At 37.1% G+C, this 17731-nt stretch overlaps 1 protein-coding gene across 1 annotated transcript in view; it reads right to left on the bottom strand.

The window, feature by feature from the left end:
* The window catches only part of LOC104416443 (zinc finger protein GAI-ASSOCIATED FACTOR 1), a 4515-nt gene extending 1071 nt beyond the window's left edge, over positions 1-3444 (bottom strand). Inside the window, 4 exon segments of the mRNA XM_039299644.1 lie at positions 8-649; positions 651-945; positions 2065-2461; positions 3016-3444. Coding sequence (XP_039155578.1) covers positions 8-649; positions 651-945; positions 2065-2461; positions 3016-3211 — 1530 coding nt within the window. The 5' untranslated portion in view covers positions 3212-3444.
* Between the last annotated feature and the right edge of the window lie 14287 nt (positions 3445-17731).

Raw genomic sequence — 17731 nt, 5'->3', positions numbered from 1 at the left:
CCACCACCACACTAGGAGTGCTCTTCATGTTATGATGATCTGTGCCTCCCACGAACATGCTGCTGAACATCCCCATTTCGCTGCTCATCATTGCATTAGCACTCTCCATGACATGCGTCATCGGGTTGTGGTGATGGTCGTGCCGGTTGCTCTTCTGCAGGAGCGGGTTGAACTGATCAGGGTGAGGCAGTGGCGGCGACTGGAACCCATGATGAGGATGATGGTTGAATGAAGCCGTGTCCATATTGTTGCTGGGATGCTGATGCGGGACATTGCTGATGCTGTACGGCGACATCGACGACGGTCTGATGGGAAGAGGAGGAGCAGAGCCGATTGGGATGAGCTGTGGTTGTTGCTGCTGTTGTTGCTGGTCAGGTCCTGCCATGCAGCTCTTCTGGTGCATCATGGGTGAGTTGATGCTGTTGCTCGCGGACGCACCCATCTGAGCAGCCTTCTGCAGTAGCGCAGTCGCTGACATGTGGGCTGAGGAGGCGCTGCCCGCCGCCAGAAGGCCACCACCGCCAGCCTTTGCTTCTTGCAGGTAGTTGAAGCCGCTGGACGTGGTGTTGGAGCTGAGCTGGAGGCTCGAGGAGGAGGAGATGGTGTTACCCCTCAGGCTGCCGAAGAGCGTGCCCGAGGTAGTCGAGAAACATGCCGGGAGGCGACATCACGCTCATGCTGCTGAGGTTGTTCGCGTTGGGCTTGAAGGGCATGGGGACGAGGTTTTGGGGGAGGGACTTGAGGGGATTTTTCGAATCAAGTGTGGGGTTGAAGTCGTTGAGAAACATGGTCGAGTTGGAGGAGCTCGTGTTGGTGTTGATCATGGGCATTGATGAGGGCATGAGGTCATGGTTAGGCATCTGTTGGTGGAGGCCTTGGTTCACCTTGTTGTTCTCTTCAGCAAGCGCATCGCAGAAGGCGCGGTGGGTGATGAAGCTGTCTCTCCTGCAGCGAAAAATGTGTGAATAGTAAAGGGAAATATTCAACAGTCAAAAGTGCAGTTGCAATTTCATTTCTTGGCCTTAGTGTTTACTTTGTACGACTTCGGTAAGTGAGGTGAATTATACTTCTAATTCGGATGGGTGTCAAAAGTGAGTTCGAAGTGGGGAAGTGAATCACTTCTTTCAGATTATATCATATGAAAGTGCAAAATTTTCACTTTTAAGAACTTAAACTTTTATAAACGTTCTTACTGCTAGTGAAGTCAATTTCAGTTTTCTATATCTCGCCCTTTTCTTTTTAATTTTCAAAGGAAAATGTACTATATATCTGTAGGATAGAAGCAAGTGTTACAGCATTGCAAAACCGGCAGTTCCAACATAGGACAGACCGAAAGGCTTCGCAAGGTCAAATGCAATGTTCAAAGAAACCCCCCAAAAAGTTTGTGTACGTTATTTAACATCTCTTTTGAAAATTATATTTTCACAATAGAACATGTAATTAAAATCCTTGAGATAATGTGTCTTATGGAAGAAGTAGCGGGAAGAAGTTTGTGATTCAAAAGATCGTTTTATAGAAATTACACTGCTTGGACAATATTTATATCTCCCTGTTTGGTCATAGCTAAACCATTCATCCTATGGATAATACGCAAGAATTAAACTGCAAGTAACCTATAAGTGGGAAACTTGTCTACCAAAAAAATCAACAAACTACTATAAATGGGTCAAAAGTGAGAGTATGAAGGACTCGGCATAATAATGTTAAGAGATGTTCTCCTTAAGTCTACACTTAGAATCACAGAAGATATATATATCTCCTGTTTGGTCATAGCTAAACCTTTCATCCTATGGATAATACTAAAGAATTAAACTGCAAGTGACACGAAAGTGATATCTAAAGAATCAACAGACTACCATAAATGGGTCAAAAGTGGGAGTACGTCAGATTTAGTTTTTCTCACTAGCTTATATCTTCTGTGATTCCAAGTGTAGACTAAAGAACATCTCTAACATCATTAAGACCGGTACTTATATGCATGTATCTTTCAAACAATTCTTGATTATCCACCAAACAATGCAAGCACATGCGATATTGATCCACGAAAGAAGTTTAGTAGGACACCTGGAAAATATTGTTCCGCAGTCACACTTGTATTCCCGAGTCCCGCAAGTCTTCTGGTGTGCCTTCCAGTCAGACTGCACTGCGTACTTCTTTGAGCACTTGTCACACTTCCACTTCTTCTCACCGTGCTTGCGGCTGTAGTGCTTCTTGATTCCTGTGAGGTCTCCGAGAGCACGAGCTGGGTTGTGGTGCACACACGTTGGCTCTGGGCAAATGTAGACCCTCTTCTTGGCCTCGTTAGGCTGCCTTTGCCTGAGCTTCCATGGGAGGTTGTGTCCTCTTCTGTGCAGCTGAAGGTTCTGGTCTCTTTGGAAGCCCTTGTTGCAGATCTCACATACAAAACGATTCCTCGCCATCAGCGTCGTCGGTGATAGAGCAACAACTTCAGCATTTGGGTCTATAAATCACAAAAGAACAAGAGGACATTTTATAAATAGGAAAGAAAATTGAGTCAACAGAAAATTTCTTTCACAAAGGCAGCAATAGTACTATTAGCAGGCATGTGTGGTTAGAGGAATGGGATAAAGATAGAATAAAGCAGGAAGAGTACTGAAATAATTGTTTGGCTTATTTTGGAATCTTTAAAAGAAAATACAGAAGTGCTCAGATATATTACATGATCTTCTGCTGTATAATACTACTAAAAATTGATCAAATTGGTTAGAAATAAAAAATTAAGACCTACGAAACATTATCGAGTCAATAGTTCTCATTTCTAACAACATTCTTGATCGGTCTTTCCCTTGTGCTAAATCAGTCCTTCATTGAACCGCTTGCTGTGCAAATTGTTTTTGGTACCTTTCATGCTTATAAGTACCTTTAGTTAGGAGTATATTTTGACATTCACTCATGAATCACAACATAACTTTCCCGTGTTTGAGAAAGCATACAACTAATTCAGAATCAGCAACATATGCAACCAGTTTCCAAGGGTGTGGATGAGTTTATTGCCTGGTGTCCCCGGCAGATTCCTCTTCTTCTTGACCGGCTGTTGCTGCGAGGTGGAGCTGCTATCGTTGATCGTGCTGGAAGGTTGCGAGTTTGACCCATGAAGGTGGCCTTGCAACTGTTGTTTCTCATGTTGGTGGACTTCCTCCCCAGTGTTTCCTGAAGAGAAACTCCCTTCTTCACCTGTGAAATTTGACATTTTTGGAAGAAGTGCGTGGGGTTTGATCACGAGGCAATTACTCTAGGGCTTTTTGTCTCCGTCTCTTCAGAAAATCTGTTCGCTTTCTTCCTAATTTGTTGTTGTTGGTGCTTGCTAAAAGGAGGGTTTGCTTTGTGATGAAACCAAGACAGGGAGTTTGATCATGCTAGTGGGCGACAAAGTTGAGAGAGTTTCTCCATTTCTGGATGAGAAAGAAAAAAGGATTTTTTGCATAGAATTATTTGGTATCGTGTGGGAACCCTGTTCTTCTTTGGCTTTATGTAAGTCTATATGTAGAAGTTGGAAGAGACAAACAGTTGCCCTAAAAATATTTCATATGAAATTAGGTGTTCTCACCGCTAATTTATATAAAAGTCTCTCGATAGGTGGTGGTATGTTAGTGGTTTAAAGATGAACACTTGAGCACCCCTTCTCGCATGTAAGTTCAATGAAATACTTTCTATTTCTTTACTATATGAAATTTTAGTACTATTTTTCACTGTTTAAAAGCTTAAATTGACCGATAAAAATATATGTTCAACTGTTTTTTTTTTTTTTTGGTAAAAGGTAAGTAATATAGATATACTTGTAAACCAGGAAGCTATACATAGTACAATAGAAAAAAGGCCGGCACCAAAAACTTGCACTTAGAGGGTCAGAAAAATACTAAGCGAGTGGATAACACCTTTTTTTTTTTTTTTTTTTTTTTTTTTGTCTTTTGCTCTCTCTAAAGAGTTAATAATTATTACTTGGGACCCTGCCCATCTGGATTCTAAGTATATTACAGATGTTGGATTATTACAAAGCAGACAACCTTTATTGTTCAATGTTGATAAAGCTTTATTGCTCAATGTTCATAAGTTGTTCGCAAGTTTCAAATTGCTTCTTTGAAATGTAACGTACCTTGTTCTGATCTTAACTCATGTTGAAGTAATAATTTTTGTCGGGCCATTCACTAGTTTATTAGTAGTTTTTGGACTTTGCCTATATTTATATATGTATTTATATATAAAACTATTGTTATGTATGTTTTAAAGATTATCTCATATCATTCAACTCCATGTTGCAAATAGGTTTTATTTATTTGTGGAACATTCATCCACCTACGGCAAATTATTTGGTTGAAATTTAGCTAGCTCTTTATTGCTTTATTGCAATTCACATATATCTTTCGTGTTTTAGTATAAACATATATAACACTAAAAATAGGAGAATATGGTTCTTTATCTCATAATTAATAGTTAAAAATTCACGTGGGGATTTTTTCCAGGTAAGTCGTGATTTTATTAACTTACATATCTAAAAATGAATAAAAAGAAATTAATCACGGGATACTCATGTTCTTAGTTCTATTGGTTTTGCCTTTTTTGAAAGGAAGCAGCCTTCTACAATGACAAAGCAAAAATTAATCATTGATTTTCACGTTCCACTTTATGATTTTTTTTACTAAATTGTCTTACTTTAATTAAATTTCTGCAATTTTAAAGGCCGCAAGTTATACAAAAAGTGAAACGGTCTAAGAATAAAAGGAAAAAGGAAAAGGTAAATTTGGTTAGGTGTCAACTAAGGGAGGGGCCACGTGTCAACACTTTAGAGGCTTTCTCAATGCACCAAAAATTACTTCCTAATATTTCAGATTTCCCGAAGCAAACCTTGTCAAATGATAATCGAAGGTCGAGTATCTTCTTCCATGATTACTATCGTGTTAAATATATAAGAAATTCAATTAATTTAATGTAATAATTGAAGCTTATTTTGTCACTACTTACTAGATAGGCATGTAATTAGAGGGACGCACGGTGCGGCGTGCTGCTTGTCTTGATGGTTTCAAACGGCCACAAGTAGCCAAACAAGTGAATGTCATTTTAGTAGCTTTGTAATCGTTTAAAAACTCCAAATTATATTGATTGATTAAGGAGTCACATCATCATGAAAGCGCTTCGCAATGATCATTGGGGCATTACCTCATGCAATACAAACATCAAGTCTATTGTATTTTACTTTTCACCGAAGAAGTTCTTTTGATATTCAGGAGAAAATCAAGCGTAGTTGATCTTTGTTTGTACGCGGGCAATTAACTTAATGATTAGTTCTACATTCTTGACGTGGCCACAGGATCACATCCCATAAATTCATGTTGGTTTATATCCTGTCCAAGGTCAGACGATTTGTATTTATGCAGTCCATATGCTGGAATTTAAAAAAAAAAAAAAAAAAAAAAACCATCGGTTCGTCAATAATGTTCCACCACAAAGTTAATTAGCTTATATTTCGCATCCTTCATATGACTCGAATGCAACATGAGCTGCTTACAATTTTGTCCCAAAACACTTAAACCCCACGATGTCTGGTCTCTGTCTACTAATTAAGTCCTGTAAAGCCAGCTTCACGCTCGTCTCAACTCAAAAGAAGATGTCAGTTCAGATGCATGTCGCATGCATGTGGAATTCGATGTTGCAGAAAGTCCTGACTCCAAACTCGGACAGACAATCAATCGGAGATTTGATATGAATTACTAATACTACGACACAAGATGGTTTGAACCCATTTGTCTGAGGTACAGAGTTCAAATGAGTTAACGCCAGAAAAATTAAAAAAATTCAAGAACGCAACTAATGTGCCGACAGGCTTGTTCTAGAGTTTTCATCTGAAAGTTGCGGTTCAAGGAATATGAATATACATTATAATTGCGTGTTCAATTCAACCACAAGCACCGGAAACGACAAGACACTCGGCAATGAAAAGAGGGACAACAAGGAGACATCGATCCCTATACCAGACAACCAACAAAATCCTCATACTCCGGTCAAGAATATGTGCTTTGAAGACGGTTGAATCGTAGATTGTTTCCTCTTATTTGATAATATTGAGATGCAACAAGAAAATCGCCATGTTATCATCGACGAACGTCGATATTTTTGATGATCTGAACACCCGTACAACAGCTTGATGACAACATATCTCAATATTCATACACTTCCAATGAGTTTTAGCTTTCATCTGAACGTTTATTTAAACTAGGGTTTTGTTTTGTTTTTGTTTTTTTAATGGTTTCTATGAGGACGAAGCAGCATTTGGATGATGACAAGATTACGGTTGAATGGGGAATTCATAGTGCTAGGTTGACATAGACAAACTATCATCTTAGATGATACCAACACAAAAGACAGATCATGGCAACTTTTTTGAGCTGATGACGATGACCTAAATCTAAAGAAATAGTAAACGATGGGTATATACTCCAATTATCAATGATGAGACCTTTTCTACTATTTTAATTATTGAATGTCGAATCGAAAAGAAGATACTTTAGGACATAATCGTCATGTGTAATGCACGGACCAACTTATTCCTTAATTACCTCATTAACATAGAATAAACCGTTTATCAAATTGGACCTGAAACGGTCGGTTTAATTGGTTCAATCAAGAACCTGTGACCTTTCTAGTTTGGTTCAATTCCCTACTCTCGAACCTAGTTGAAAGTCCAGAAATAAGTTGAATCGGTCTAAGGGATTTTCACATTTTGGTTTGGTTAATTCCCAAAGATGCATGCTGATTGTCCTGTCCATGTATATTGAATAAGGCCTTACCCATAAAGTGGCGGGCATGACTTTCAAGGTTGATAAGATTAAGTTTCATTGATCACACAACTTTTTTTTAAAAAATCTAAATCAAGTGCTTAACTAGTTAACCGACCCCTTCAATAAGAGTGAAGTGAAATTGGAAATCCGAAAGCCCAAAAGGCCGGCCCGGAAGTCTTTAGCACAAATAGTTTTGGGCCCATTCGGTTTTCACATTTCGTGCTGGGCTAGATAGTTGAGCTTCATTGTGGGCAACCTGAAACGGGCCACTGATCCGAATTTCTTCATATAATTTCATATATTTCGAACAACTTTCGATTGATGGTTTTTCAAGAAATGCAAAAATGAAATTTTACAACTGAATTAATTATCTTTTTATACTATTGAATTAATTATTTCAATATGGTATTGAATCAATGAAATGTTTTATTTAATATAATATATTGCAAAAAAATTTCGGGCCTAGCCCAAGCTGAACAAGCCCGAAATTTTCAGGTCGGTCATTTTCAGGTTCGGGCTCGATTTGGGCTGGGGTGTCCAAGCATAAAAAATTTGGGCCATGCTTCTGAGTAAGCCTGGCCGTTTAACCCATACCATTAAATGTTGATGACTTGTAATAGGATTATGTTATTACTTAAGGTTGTCTAACGAGAAATCGAGACAATAGCACACACTAATGTGTATCATCAACTAATCGATGTGCGAGTGAGGATTGATATGCGACGGAAGAATAAACATAAAATGAGTTATTAACGAAAATACTTCAGCTAAAGTGTAAAACCATAAATATTCTAAAATGTGCGTAATTTGTTCTACTGAAAAAAAAAAAGAAAAAAAAAGATTTGTATTATTTTAAAAGAGATCATGGGCCTCGTAATAAATTTGGGCTTGATCCAGCATAAAACTATCAGCAAGGTTGGTTAAGTGAGGGCCTTGTTTAGGGCCCAAAAATTAGGATTATTGAGGGTAATCACAGGGCTTAATTCGGACGAGGCAGAGGTTTTATTAACTGTAATAAATTAATTTTGATTGATTTTAAGCCTGACAAAACATTTAGGGCATTGCATACCGAGTATTGACTATTCAAAAGAACAACAAATACTTTTAGGGTCCATCTATTTAGCAATATATTGTACTTTGTTAGAAAATAATTTCGAATTAAGTTATTGCTAGGAGTTAGATGTCACTTTAATCTTCTAAGTTTAGCTCTTTGTGAGATTCCATCCTTTGAATTCTTATTGCTCAATTTTGATAATCTATATTTTATCAATTTACATAATCAAGTGCTTTTGTTGTATGTTTTATTAGCATCGTTAAATTGCTGATGTGGCAATTCTAAAATGGGAAAAATTCCAACATGTGGCATTACTATGACGCCACATCAGTGAATCGAGAGAAAGAGAGAGTGAGAGATTATACCACGCTTTTGTTTATTTTCTCATATTCATTTCCTTAGTTCCTATCTAATCACTTAAAATTTTTTAGTATGAATTTTTAATAGTTAGTAGCATTGACGATTAAGATGAATAATAAACAAAATTCTGGTGCGAAAGAAAATAATTTCTTTTGAGCGTTGTTGTTATCGATTATGCCAAGACTCAAATCGAAGTAAATTAAGATTCATTGAATGCCATTTGTAGAGGGCATCGTCCATAGGATCACTCTAATAAGTAATGGTTATAGATTAAAATGAACATTCTATAGTAGGTGTGCTAACTTTCTATGATAACATTTAGAGGGTCAATGATCTTGCCGATCCAAAAGAAAATAGTAAATTTGTGTTTAGCCTAACCCAACTGATTCTCTCACAGTTGAAATGGTTGTGGACTTCTGAAAAGATTGATAGTACGAGATTGGACTCTTCCTCAAAGTTTGATACATGTCGAACTAGCCATCCTGCCACCAGAAAATCTCGAAGACATGTCGAACTCTCCATCTGTTTTAAAGATTTTGTCTGTCTTGGGAATGGATAAGCTTTTGGCCCCCAGCTAACATCATACAACACCTTATATCAACTCAGATACCATCATACCCACTTATGATACCAATCAATAATGTAAATAATAAAACATGATTTTAAAGGTAAATGATATTTTTAATTTGGAAAATTATCCAATAATCTTAAAACTATCGTACGGTGATTAATTCAATACTAAACTTTTCAATTTAATTAATTTAATCATAATTTTTTTACTATTTGCCGATATGGTCTTTTTGGCTATTTTTTAAAGGAAATTGTTGACGTAGACACTAGTGGTCCTATGTAGCATAGTTGATATTGACATTAAATTTTTTGGAATATTTTTTCTTAAAATCTTTTGATTTTGATTTTTTTTTTATTTTATATATATGTTTCCTATGTTTCCTATTTCCCTCTACCGTTCTGGGGCCTTGGTGATGGTTGGTGGGAGTCGCTGGCCACAAGTGAGGGTAGTGACACCCTCGCCTCACCTAAATTTTGTGAATGCCGCTTCGGTTCCACTTATTGAGAATTTATTTACTGAGAGCAATACTTTCACTTAATAAAATAAGCCATAGATAGAATTAGATATATTGTTCTGGTAACAAAGAGCTAGTTTCTTTGATTTTATTTTTATTCCACTAAAAAACCTATATTTTAATTTTCGTAACAATTAAATCTTATTGAAACAAAAATATTATTTGCTTTAGTCACTTTCATGCTTGCCCCCACCACTGTCACTGTCAGATGATTGAGTGCGGAATGGTACAAGAACTCAGTAAAGGAAGACAAGACTTTTTGAGAGAAAAAAACCGCATAGAATGGAAAGAAAAGTGGCTGGATTTTCTTATTAAGTAAGAGTAAAAAAAAGTTAGTTTATACTCCTTCAACAACTTACCCAATTTAGTAGAGGATTTTTTTTTTTCATTACAATTTTCAAGAGTTCATGGAGATTGTGAGTCAACTCTAAGTGCAAATTAATCTAATCGAAACACAATTAAAAAAAGAAAGAAAAAGGGAAGGTTGTGGTAGAATACTATTTGATTGCGAAATCATTTTTGGAATTTAAATTGTTAGCTTGTTTAGGTAACCCATAATTATCAATGTTTTGCTAATTTAAAGGGGATTCATCTTTCAGATTGCCTTCTTTAATTAACTTTAGTTATCTAATTGACAATATTGCTAATTAAGGGTGTGTTTGTTTGTGAAAAACTTAACAAAGGAAAATGTTTTCCGTAAAAAGTATTTTAAAGAACATGGCTGGTTTTCAGTTGTTTGGTAGTGTATTCAAAGTGAGATGATTTTTTTTTTTTTTGGATATTTAGATCTTACTTTCAAATAATCATTCTCTCTATTATACTTATAAGTTTAATAAAAATACTAAGATGATATCAGAATCTTTATCTAAAATATTATTAACATATTAAGTGTATAATAATTCTTTTTATTAAAATAAATCAACCTAAAAAGGAATGCCAAAAAGGTAGAAGATGCAACTACTAGGTGTTACCCTAGTGTCCACCCTTCCCACTTGGGAAGGTGGGGAGTTTGATTCCCTATCTTTTCGAGGGTTGGGGTGGGGATGTGTGAGCAACAGAGTAGGGTTTCTCGTAACCTACGTACATCACATAATACACATGGTAGTTTGTAAAATAGATATAAGATAGGACCATTTAGAAAATGCAAATAATTAACAAACCAAATCTCTCAATAGTCACAAAACTTCACACGTGAATGGTTCTCCATTATGTGTGAGCATGCATGTGGAAAAAGAACTTTAGAAAGCGATTTCTTTGTTCTGTGATGGAGAAATTATTTTCCTCAAAACGGTTGTTTACCTTGACTATAATATCATTTTAGGTGATTATCGTATTGCAGTGAATAAAACACATGGAAGTTTGGAAAACTGTTTTATGGAAATCATGTTCGTAAAAATAAACACACCCCAAGATACTTCATTTTCGGGTTAATAACCGGGTGGTTTGACTATGAAAGCTTTGATTGGCCAAGGAAAAGAGCACCATGAGAGCTTTAAGCTCCTCCACTATTGAAAAGCAAACTTCATCGGATCATATTTTGGGCAACGATTCTCATACCTTAATCAATTCCATTTGTCATTGACTTTATAATCGCGTAACGGCCACTTTTTTTCATCAAGAAGTTATGTTAGGGCATTGAAAGATAGAATTTTGAGCACTTTTCTATTTTTTTTTTTGCACCAAGTGTAAGTTGAAAGCATGATTAAATATGGGAAAACAGAAGGAAAATAGTAAAATAAAACGAAGGCATCCGGTAGGGGTTGGTCCAAGTGGAAGTTTGAGGAAGAATAAAGAAAGAGTATCAAGAAAGGACACTAAAAGTTGTATTCCAAAGCAGGCAATTAAAATTGCAAAGGCATATGCTAAATTAAGGTAAGGATGACCCTAAACAAAGTGGAATGGGAGAGCAAAAGAGGAGGTATTAAATTCCTTAATCCTCAGATTAAGACTTTAACACAATTGGAACAGAACCCTACTTTTTAGCCAGAGGTCACTAAATTCAATCTTGGATCAGATCATGTCGGATGCCCACTATGGAGGAGAGTAAAATGGAAAGGGAGAATCCTAACAAAAGCAGGTTGGTGGTGGCCTCCACAAAAGAAGAAGAGAACAAGCTTATGCATATAAGATTTTCTTAGGGTCCTCTCTCTTGATGGAATTATATTGTATGCAAAGTCAATGGCGAGTGAGATCATCCGTCCTCTAAGTGGACGCCGATTTATATTACCAGAATAAAATGACTACGTGCATTTCCAAAGGTCGACGAAGTGTGTTAAAAAACATATTACTAATTATGGAAACCTCTTGTGATATCTTGAAGTGGACAATATCATTTGGTTATATCAACTAGGAGACAAATGTGGATGTGTCATATCTCAGGATTGAACAAATGCAAGGATAACATTATCAGCACCACTAGAACCTGAAGTGTGAAGTGGACTGAAGAGGTGGACAAGTCAAAGAACAAGAAGTTCGTGAGGACTTGGAAGTGTCGTGACAAGGTGAACAATTCATGTGGCCGTATTCATACACAGGAAGATAAAGTGAAAGGCAGCATGCATCCCACTAATGGCGGAAGCCTTGATGGACTCATTGTTGATAGAAGCAGTTTCCTATATCACTTGAAAAGAACATGAATTTTGTATAATCATGCATCATTTCCCGAAGACCCAGATATTCCTTTTGAGAAAAATCTAAATCTTTAGGTATGCCTCAGGCTTGTTATTTCGGAGACAAACGTATGGAGAGAAATCTGATTCATTGTCAATCAAATTGCTAAGAGGATTATTTCCTAATTCAAGCAATTATATTTGTGGAAACCATATTGTCACTAGGAAGATTTGATTGTATGGACAACTAGATCTATCGATAATTATAGAGATTATCTTAAATAGATAAATTGATCATCTTGATAATTTCTCAAATTCTCGGTATAGATCTTGAAGACTCCATATGATAATCAACACACGCTAGAGATGACATGAGTTGTGAGACCATCTTCAGATTGAAAAAGCTTTATCCTCTGAGATTCATATACTCGTGTTACTGAGCAAGCAATTCATTATTACTTAGAGTGATTCACTAATTCTAATCTCTGTTAAGAAGTATGAGTGCTTGCACATCAGTAGTATGATCTACTAGCTTTGGGTTGAAGCAACATGAGCTACATTTTAAACCTCTTAAAGGATTATTGGTGGCTATTAGTCTAGGAGAATGAAGGCTTGATCTAAGCCAAATCCTTAATATCTCTCTTTATATATTTTCATATTGGTTCGATAGAAGTATACTGGATTTGATATCATCAGCTTACTCTAACATATATTAAATTGTTCTTACATAACCAAACACGTTTTTAATGGGTCAGGATATCCCTCCCCCACCCCCCTCTTTTTTCCTTTTTATATCTCTAGGAATAACATTACTAACCATCTGAGAACAGGTCACAAGAAAGTAATATCTTCCAACTTCTCTATTTCAACATGAATGACTTCTCTTGACCAAAACAAGGAAATGGACTTAGGGTACATTTGGGAGAGCGCTTGCCGAAAGTATTGCATAAATGAAAGGACTTTAGGTTTAAAAACAAAAAAACAAAAATTGCAACACCTTGTCAACTCAAGCAAAGCTGGAAGTTCTAGCGACGGGCTTTGCGGAGGTCCCGCAATCCCAGGTGAGCCTACGCCAGAGTCGAGGGACCTCAAGCAACCCATGTTGGTGTCCCAAATCTGCAAAATCCTAGACACTAATGTTGTGCAAATTCGAAGCACTTCCTCCGCGATCTCAGCGAGCCAGATTTGGACCAGAATTGAGCATCATGCATAAGCCACCGACATTGCACTGCCAAGGTCGTGTGACCCAAGGCGAGGCAATATTGGTGTTGCGAGACCCCAAGGATCCCCGCCAACATCCCAAATCTGTAAAATCCCAGACACTGGTGTCATGCGAAGGCCATTGGGGTCGTGTAACCTCAAGTGAGGCAATGTTGAGCATCGTGCATTCGCACAAAACCAGATTTTGTGTGACCTCAGGACGCCTAGGTGAGGCGAGGCCAAGGGTCACACAACCTTGATAATTGTTGGAAACCATTGGCGAATATGGATTGAGGGGACAAAGAATGAAGAACAATACAAAATTTAGGGGTAAAAGAGACATACGAAAAAATAGTAAGGGCAGAATTGGGATAGAAAAGCTCATTAATTTTGACCTCTAACATTCCGAAAATATTGAAATGCCAAAGTTGGTATAAACTTGTCTTGAGAGAAAGACCTTTGAAAATGTATCACATTTGGCAAATGAGTTTCCAAATTGCTCTACCAAAAATAATTGCATTTTCCCAAATACCTTTCTGGAGTCAAAGTCCTTTGATGAAGTGTTGCCAAACCATCCTTATTCTGCTGTATGGAAGTTGTTTTCGGATACATCTTGACCACAACATGAAGAAAAGTGTCAGGTCCTCATGTCACTAAAGTTTTTTTTTTTTTTCTAGTTAAAATTTAAATCTCACATAAATGTAAAAAAATTAAGAAAAATCATGTATTTGTATATTGTGAAAGTTTAGAGCTAAAAAAGGTAAAACATGATAGTCGAAAGTTTTTATTTTATATAAAAAGGAAAAGTCATTCAAGAGCCTTGCGGCAAGGTCCTACTCCTACATTACACTGAAGCAACTACAGTTTTCAGTCCTAACCTGTCTTAAACACCATTATATTGCATCTATCCGCTATCATTCTTTTGTCGAGTAATGTTACATCTGCTAAGAGATCCTTCTCAAATTTTTTTTTTTGGGGAGATATTATAGGTGATGTGGCAACTTTCTGTTGGGTATTTGATAAGCCAATCATTCAATTCGCTACGGCCAATGGGGCTACGTCAACACAGGCACAGCATGACTCGAGCAAGTTAGGCCCTTGCTCCCACGATCCTTCGCTTCTGGGCCACGCCTAATATTTTTTAATGAAATCATTAGGAGATGCATCAACCAATGGACATACTTCTTTTAGACATATAAATTAGTGAAACAACTTACCTCTTTTGACAAATTAATGAAAAATCGAGATTTTATCTTTGTCGTGCTTCGCGTTTGTATGTGCGTGTGCCTGTTGCGATTCAAGTGTTCACTTGTTTGTATAGATTGGATTATATACATCCTTATCGTTTCTATTGCACCAATTTGGTGTCAGAACGGGCAAAAATGCCGGAGAGCTGAGCCAATATCCTTAGTGATGGCAATAGAAACAATCGTCTCGCTGACGTAGATTAGGGATGCAGGCCTTGTCTTTAGGGCATATCTCAACGAACGATTGCAACAGGCTTTAGGTATGCTTGCAAGGTGGCTCAGTCTGAGGCGGAATAATGCTTGCAGCCAACGGTTCGAAGAACCCATTCCGGTGGCTCGAAGTCATTGTCGAGCGACTGGCTCAGAAGAGGGATCGAGTTTTTCAAGACTTGAAACCTGGCCGGTCAGAGATGAGGACCGTGACGAAAAAGCCTAGTACCGAATCCCTACTGCGCGGGGTCGAAACTAGAAGTTGCCGAACAATAAATCTGAATTAACTTTAGCTTTCTTGGTGGTTTCGAAGTCCAAAGAAAAATTGCACGAAACCTTAGAAACCGTACGAGATTTGGAGCAAAATTTCAGGTAGTGGACACAATCACAAAACGCAATCTGAATTCTTATGGATCAGGATCAAGGATGCTATGTCAGCCGACGTGGGGAGAGGTTATCGTGGTGGCATTTCGTGCAATCCTGGAGGTGGTTAGTGGGATCGTGGTACCACTACGCTGATCATCGATGTGATCGTGGCTATGATTAGGATGTTGATCGGTGGGGATCAAATGCAGGAGGAGTAAGGAAGAGAAGAAAAAGCACCAGTTGTGACGTGGAGGTAAAGAAGAATTCTTGCATAACCCATACATACCCTGAAAATCCTTTTGAAACAGCCTGAATCCCTCTTACAGATCGCATTGTGTTCAGGTGACTTTTCACGCACTGCAACTAGTCCTCCTTCCCGAGCAATCTTAAAGGCATGAATCATCACATCGGCTTGATGCATTTGGAATTTTATTTATGTGGTCCTCTCGACAAAACTTGAATCCAAGATCACAATTAGACAAGAAAATTCCCTTGCAATCTAAGATGACACCTTATTGGTGTATTCAGAATACATTATTAAGTAAAGATATCAATAAAAGTGGAGTTATAATATTGCTAATAATTCCATCTCTTATTGATTTTTTTCTTATTGAAACGATAACTGAAGCATATCGAAATAAGTTGAAGCACCATTGAAGATAGTGTCTGTACCACTTTAATAGGTTAGAATGTACTAGATGCAATGAAATTCAGCCAATAAAAGTAACGTCGGTATTATTCAAATATATCTCAAATTGGTGTTAGAACATAGAGGGTACGAAGTGTCTTCTTTTTCAGTTCAACTTTAGATCATATACTTTACTAAACATGGACCACTTGTAAATCACGTTATGACACAGTAACTCCACACACATAAGTACGCCTGGATGGAGAAGATTGGATGATCTCGAGCAGCCTTGCGAAGGACCACCTACAAAACCTCGAAATATGGATCATAAACTTGTTTATGGAGCAAAATGGGGAAAAGATATGGTGGGGATGTTGTGAATTTATTATTCCTTTTATTTTAGCAAATTTGAATATAACAAGGACATATAATTAATTCGCGTAATCTACCTACCCCGATTAATTAGAATGCATGAAAAACGGATCATTGGAGGCTCTACGCTGGAGCGAGGACATAATTATTTGAAGGTGAGAAAGATGCCAAAATTAAAAGGGTTTAATTTATAGTATAATCCTTAAAAAGTAATATTAATTTCGTCCTTTAGCCCAGTAATTAATCATTGAAACTGGAGAGAAAGGGGGGAGGGGGTGGGAGGCCATCGAAGTCAATTTTGTCGTTCTCAGCGGTTAGGCTTCCAGATTTTGCACGTAAAGTTTGGTTAACTCCTGAAAATCAGAAGACATTTTCCATTTAATTATAAGGTTTGTACTTCACCTCATGATTATAGTCAATCGACGCTATGAGTTATGAAAAGTGCTTCTAGTTTGCCAATTGTTAATTTGTTTTCTTCTCTTTCGAGCTTTCCAACGTTGTTAAACCCCTAGTAGTAACATTGCCAAAAAATATTGAATAAAACCCTAATACTAATATTCCGATACGAGAAGATGAGGTCGAATGATTCTCCAATAATCCTTTTCTTATATTATTTCCTGATTTCATCTCTTCGAGTGTTTAATTAGCTTGGATTTTCACCAAAGCATCTAGAGCAAACTTAGCTTGCATAAGCCGGAAAACATCCTGATTATAATAAGATCAAAATGGAAGTGTCATAGCTATACATGGAACGTGTCCTCCACATTGAACAGTGGATAGTCTACGAAGTGCACTGATCACGATCACGATCATGTACAACATAAGAGGTCATTAACCTAGTTGAGATTCTATAATTTGTGCTTCAATTGCAGCTTGCCATATGTCAATGAACTTTGCTAGCACAATAATTTTTGGATTACTATGAAATAAAAGCTTTGTGAGCAAAAATTCTTAAATGAGTGGATCTCATAATAATTTATAATTATTTGTTATTTGATTTGTTATGATTCAGAATAGACTGTTATTTTTATAGTAGATTAAAAATTATTATATAATCATTTTTCTATGTCAATTCTAGATGAGCTAAAACCCTAGGTTGATTAATTCTTTTCTTTTCTTTTCTTTTCTTTTGGGATGTAATATGTCAGTCCAAAGATTTGGGACCCAACCATGGCCGTACAAATTCCGCCTGGGAAGTAAGAAAGAGCTTGTGGTTTTTCAGGCATTGTACTATGTAAAAACCAAAGCAGTAGGTAATCCGTCACTGGGGTTTTCGTTTTTATTGGCCAATAATTTGTTTCTTTTAAGGTCTTGTTCGGTTGTGTTGGCATTTCAACATAACCCACGTGCATTTATGTGGTCCACAAGTTCAAATTTCTACCTTATTATATTCTTGTTAAGTTCAAACTTATTAAGAACATTGAAAGATAATGAAGGGGGGGGGACCACTGCCTTCATAATTGATGAGCTTGCTCCTTTTTTCTTGTACCTTTTAATTTTATATTGCTATTTCTGTACACTCTCTTCGTGGAAAAACTCGATCAGTTCATTGAAACTAACTAGTTCTTTTCGAGAAAGCAAGTATTGAGGAGATCCCACTTTGAATGCCTGAAATTTTGGGGGAACATATGATCAATTATTTTCCTAGTACACAACAGTATGGGTTTTGAGGACTTGATGTCTCTTGTATACATGACACACTCTCCCTCTAACAATTGTTATCTAACCCTAAAGACTAGGGGTGATGAACTTTGACATGGGTATAGCAATAGTTCTGGACAAAGTATGTCTTCCGGACGGAATAAA

Source organism: Eucalyptus grandis, chromosome 8 (genome assembly GCF_016545825.1).
Source record: "Eucalyptus grandis isolate ANBG69807.140 chromosome 8, ASM1654582v1, whole genome shotgun sequence".
Taxonomy (NCBI): domain Eukaryota; kingdom Viridiplantae; phylum Streptophyta; class Magnoliopsida; order Myrtales; family Myrtaceae; genus Eucalyptus; species Eucalyptus grandis.
The sequence above is the reverse complement of the archived record's forward strand: the minus strand, read 5'-3'. Positions and strand labels throughout refer to the sequence as shown.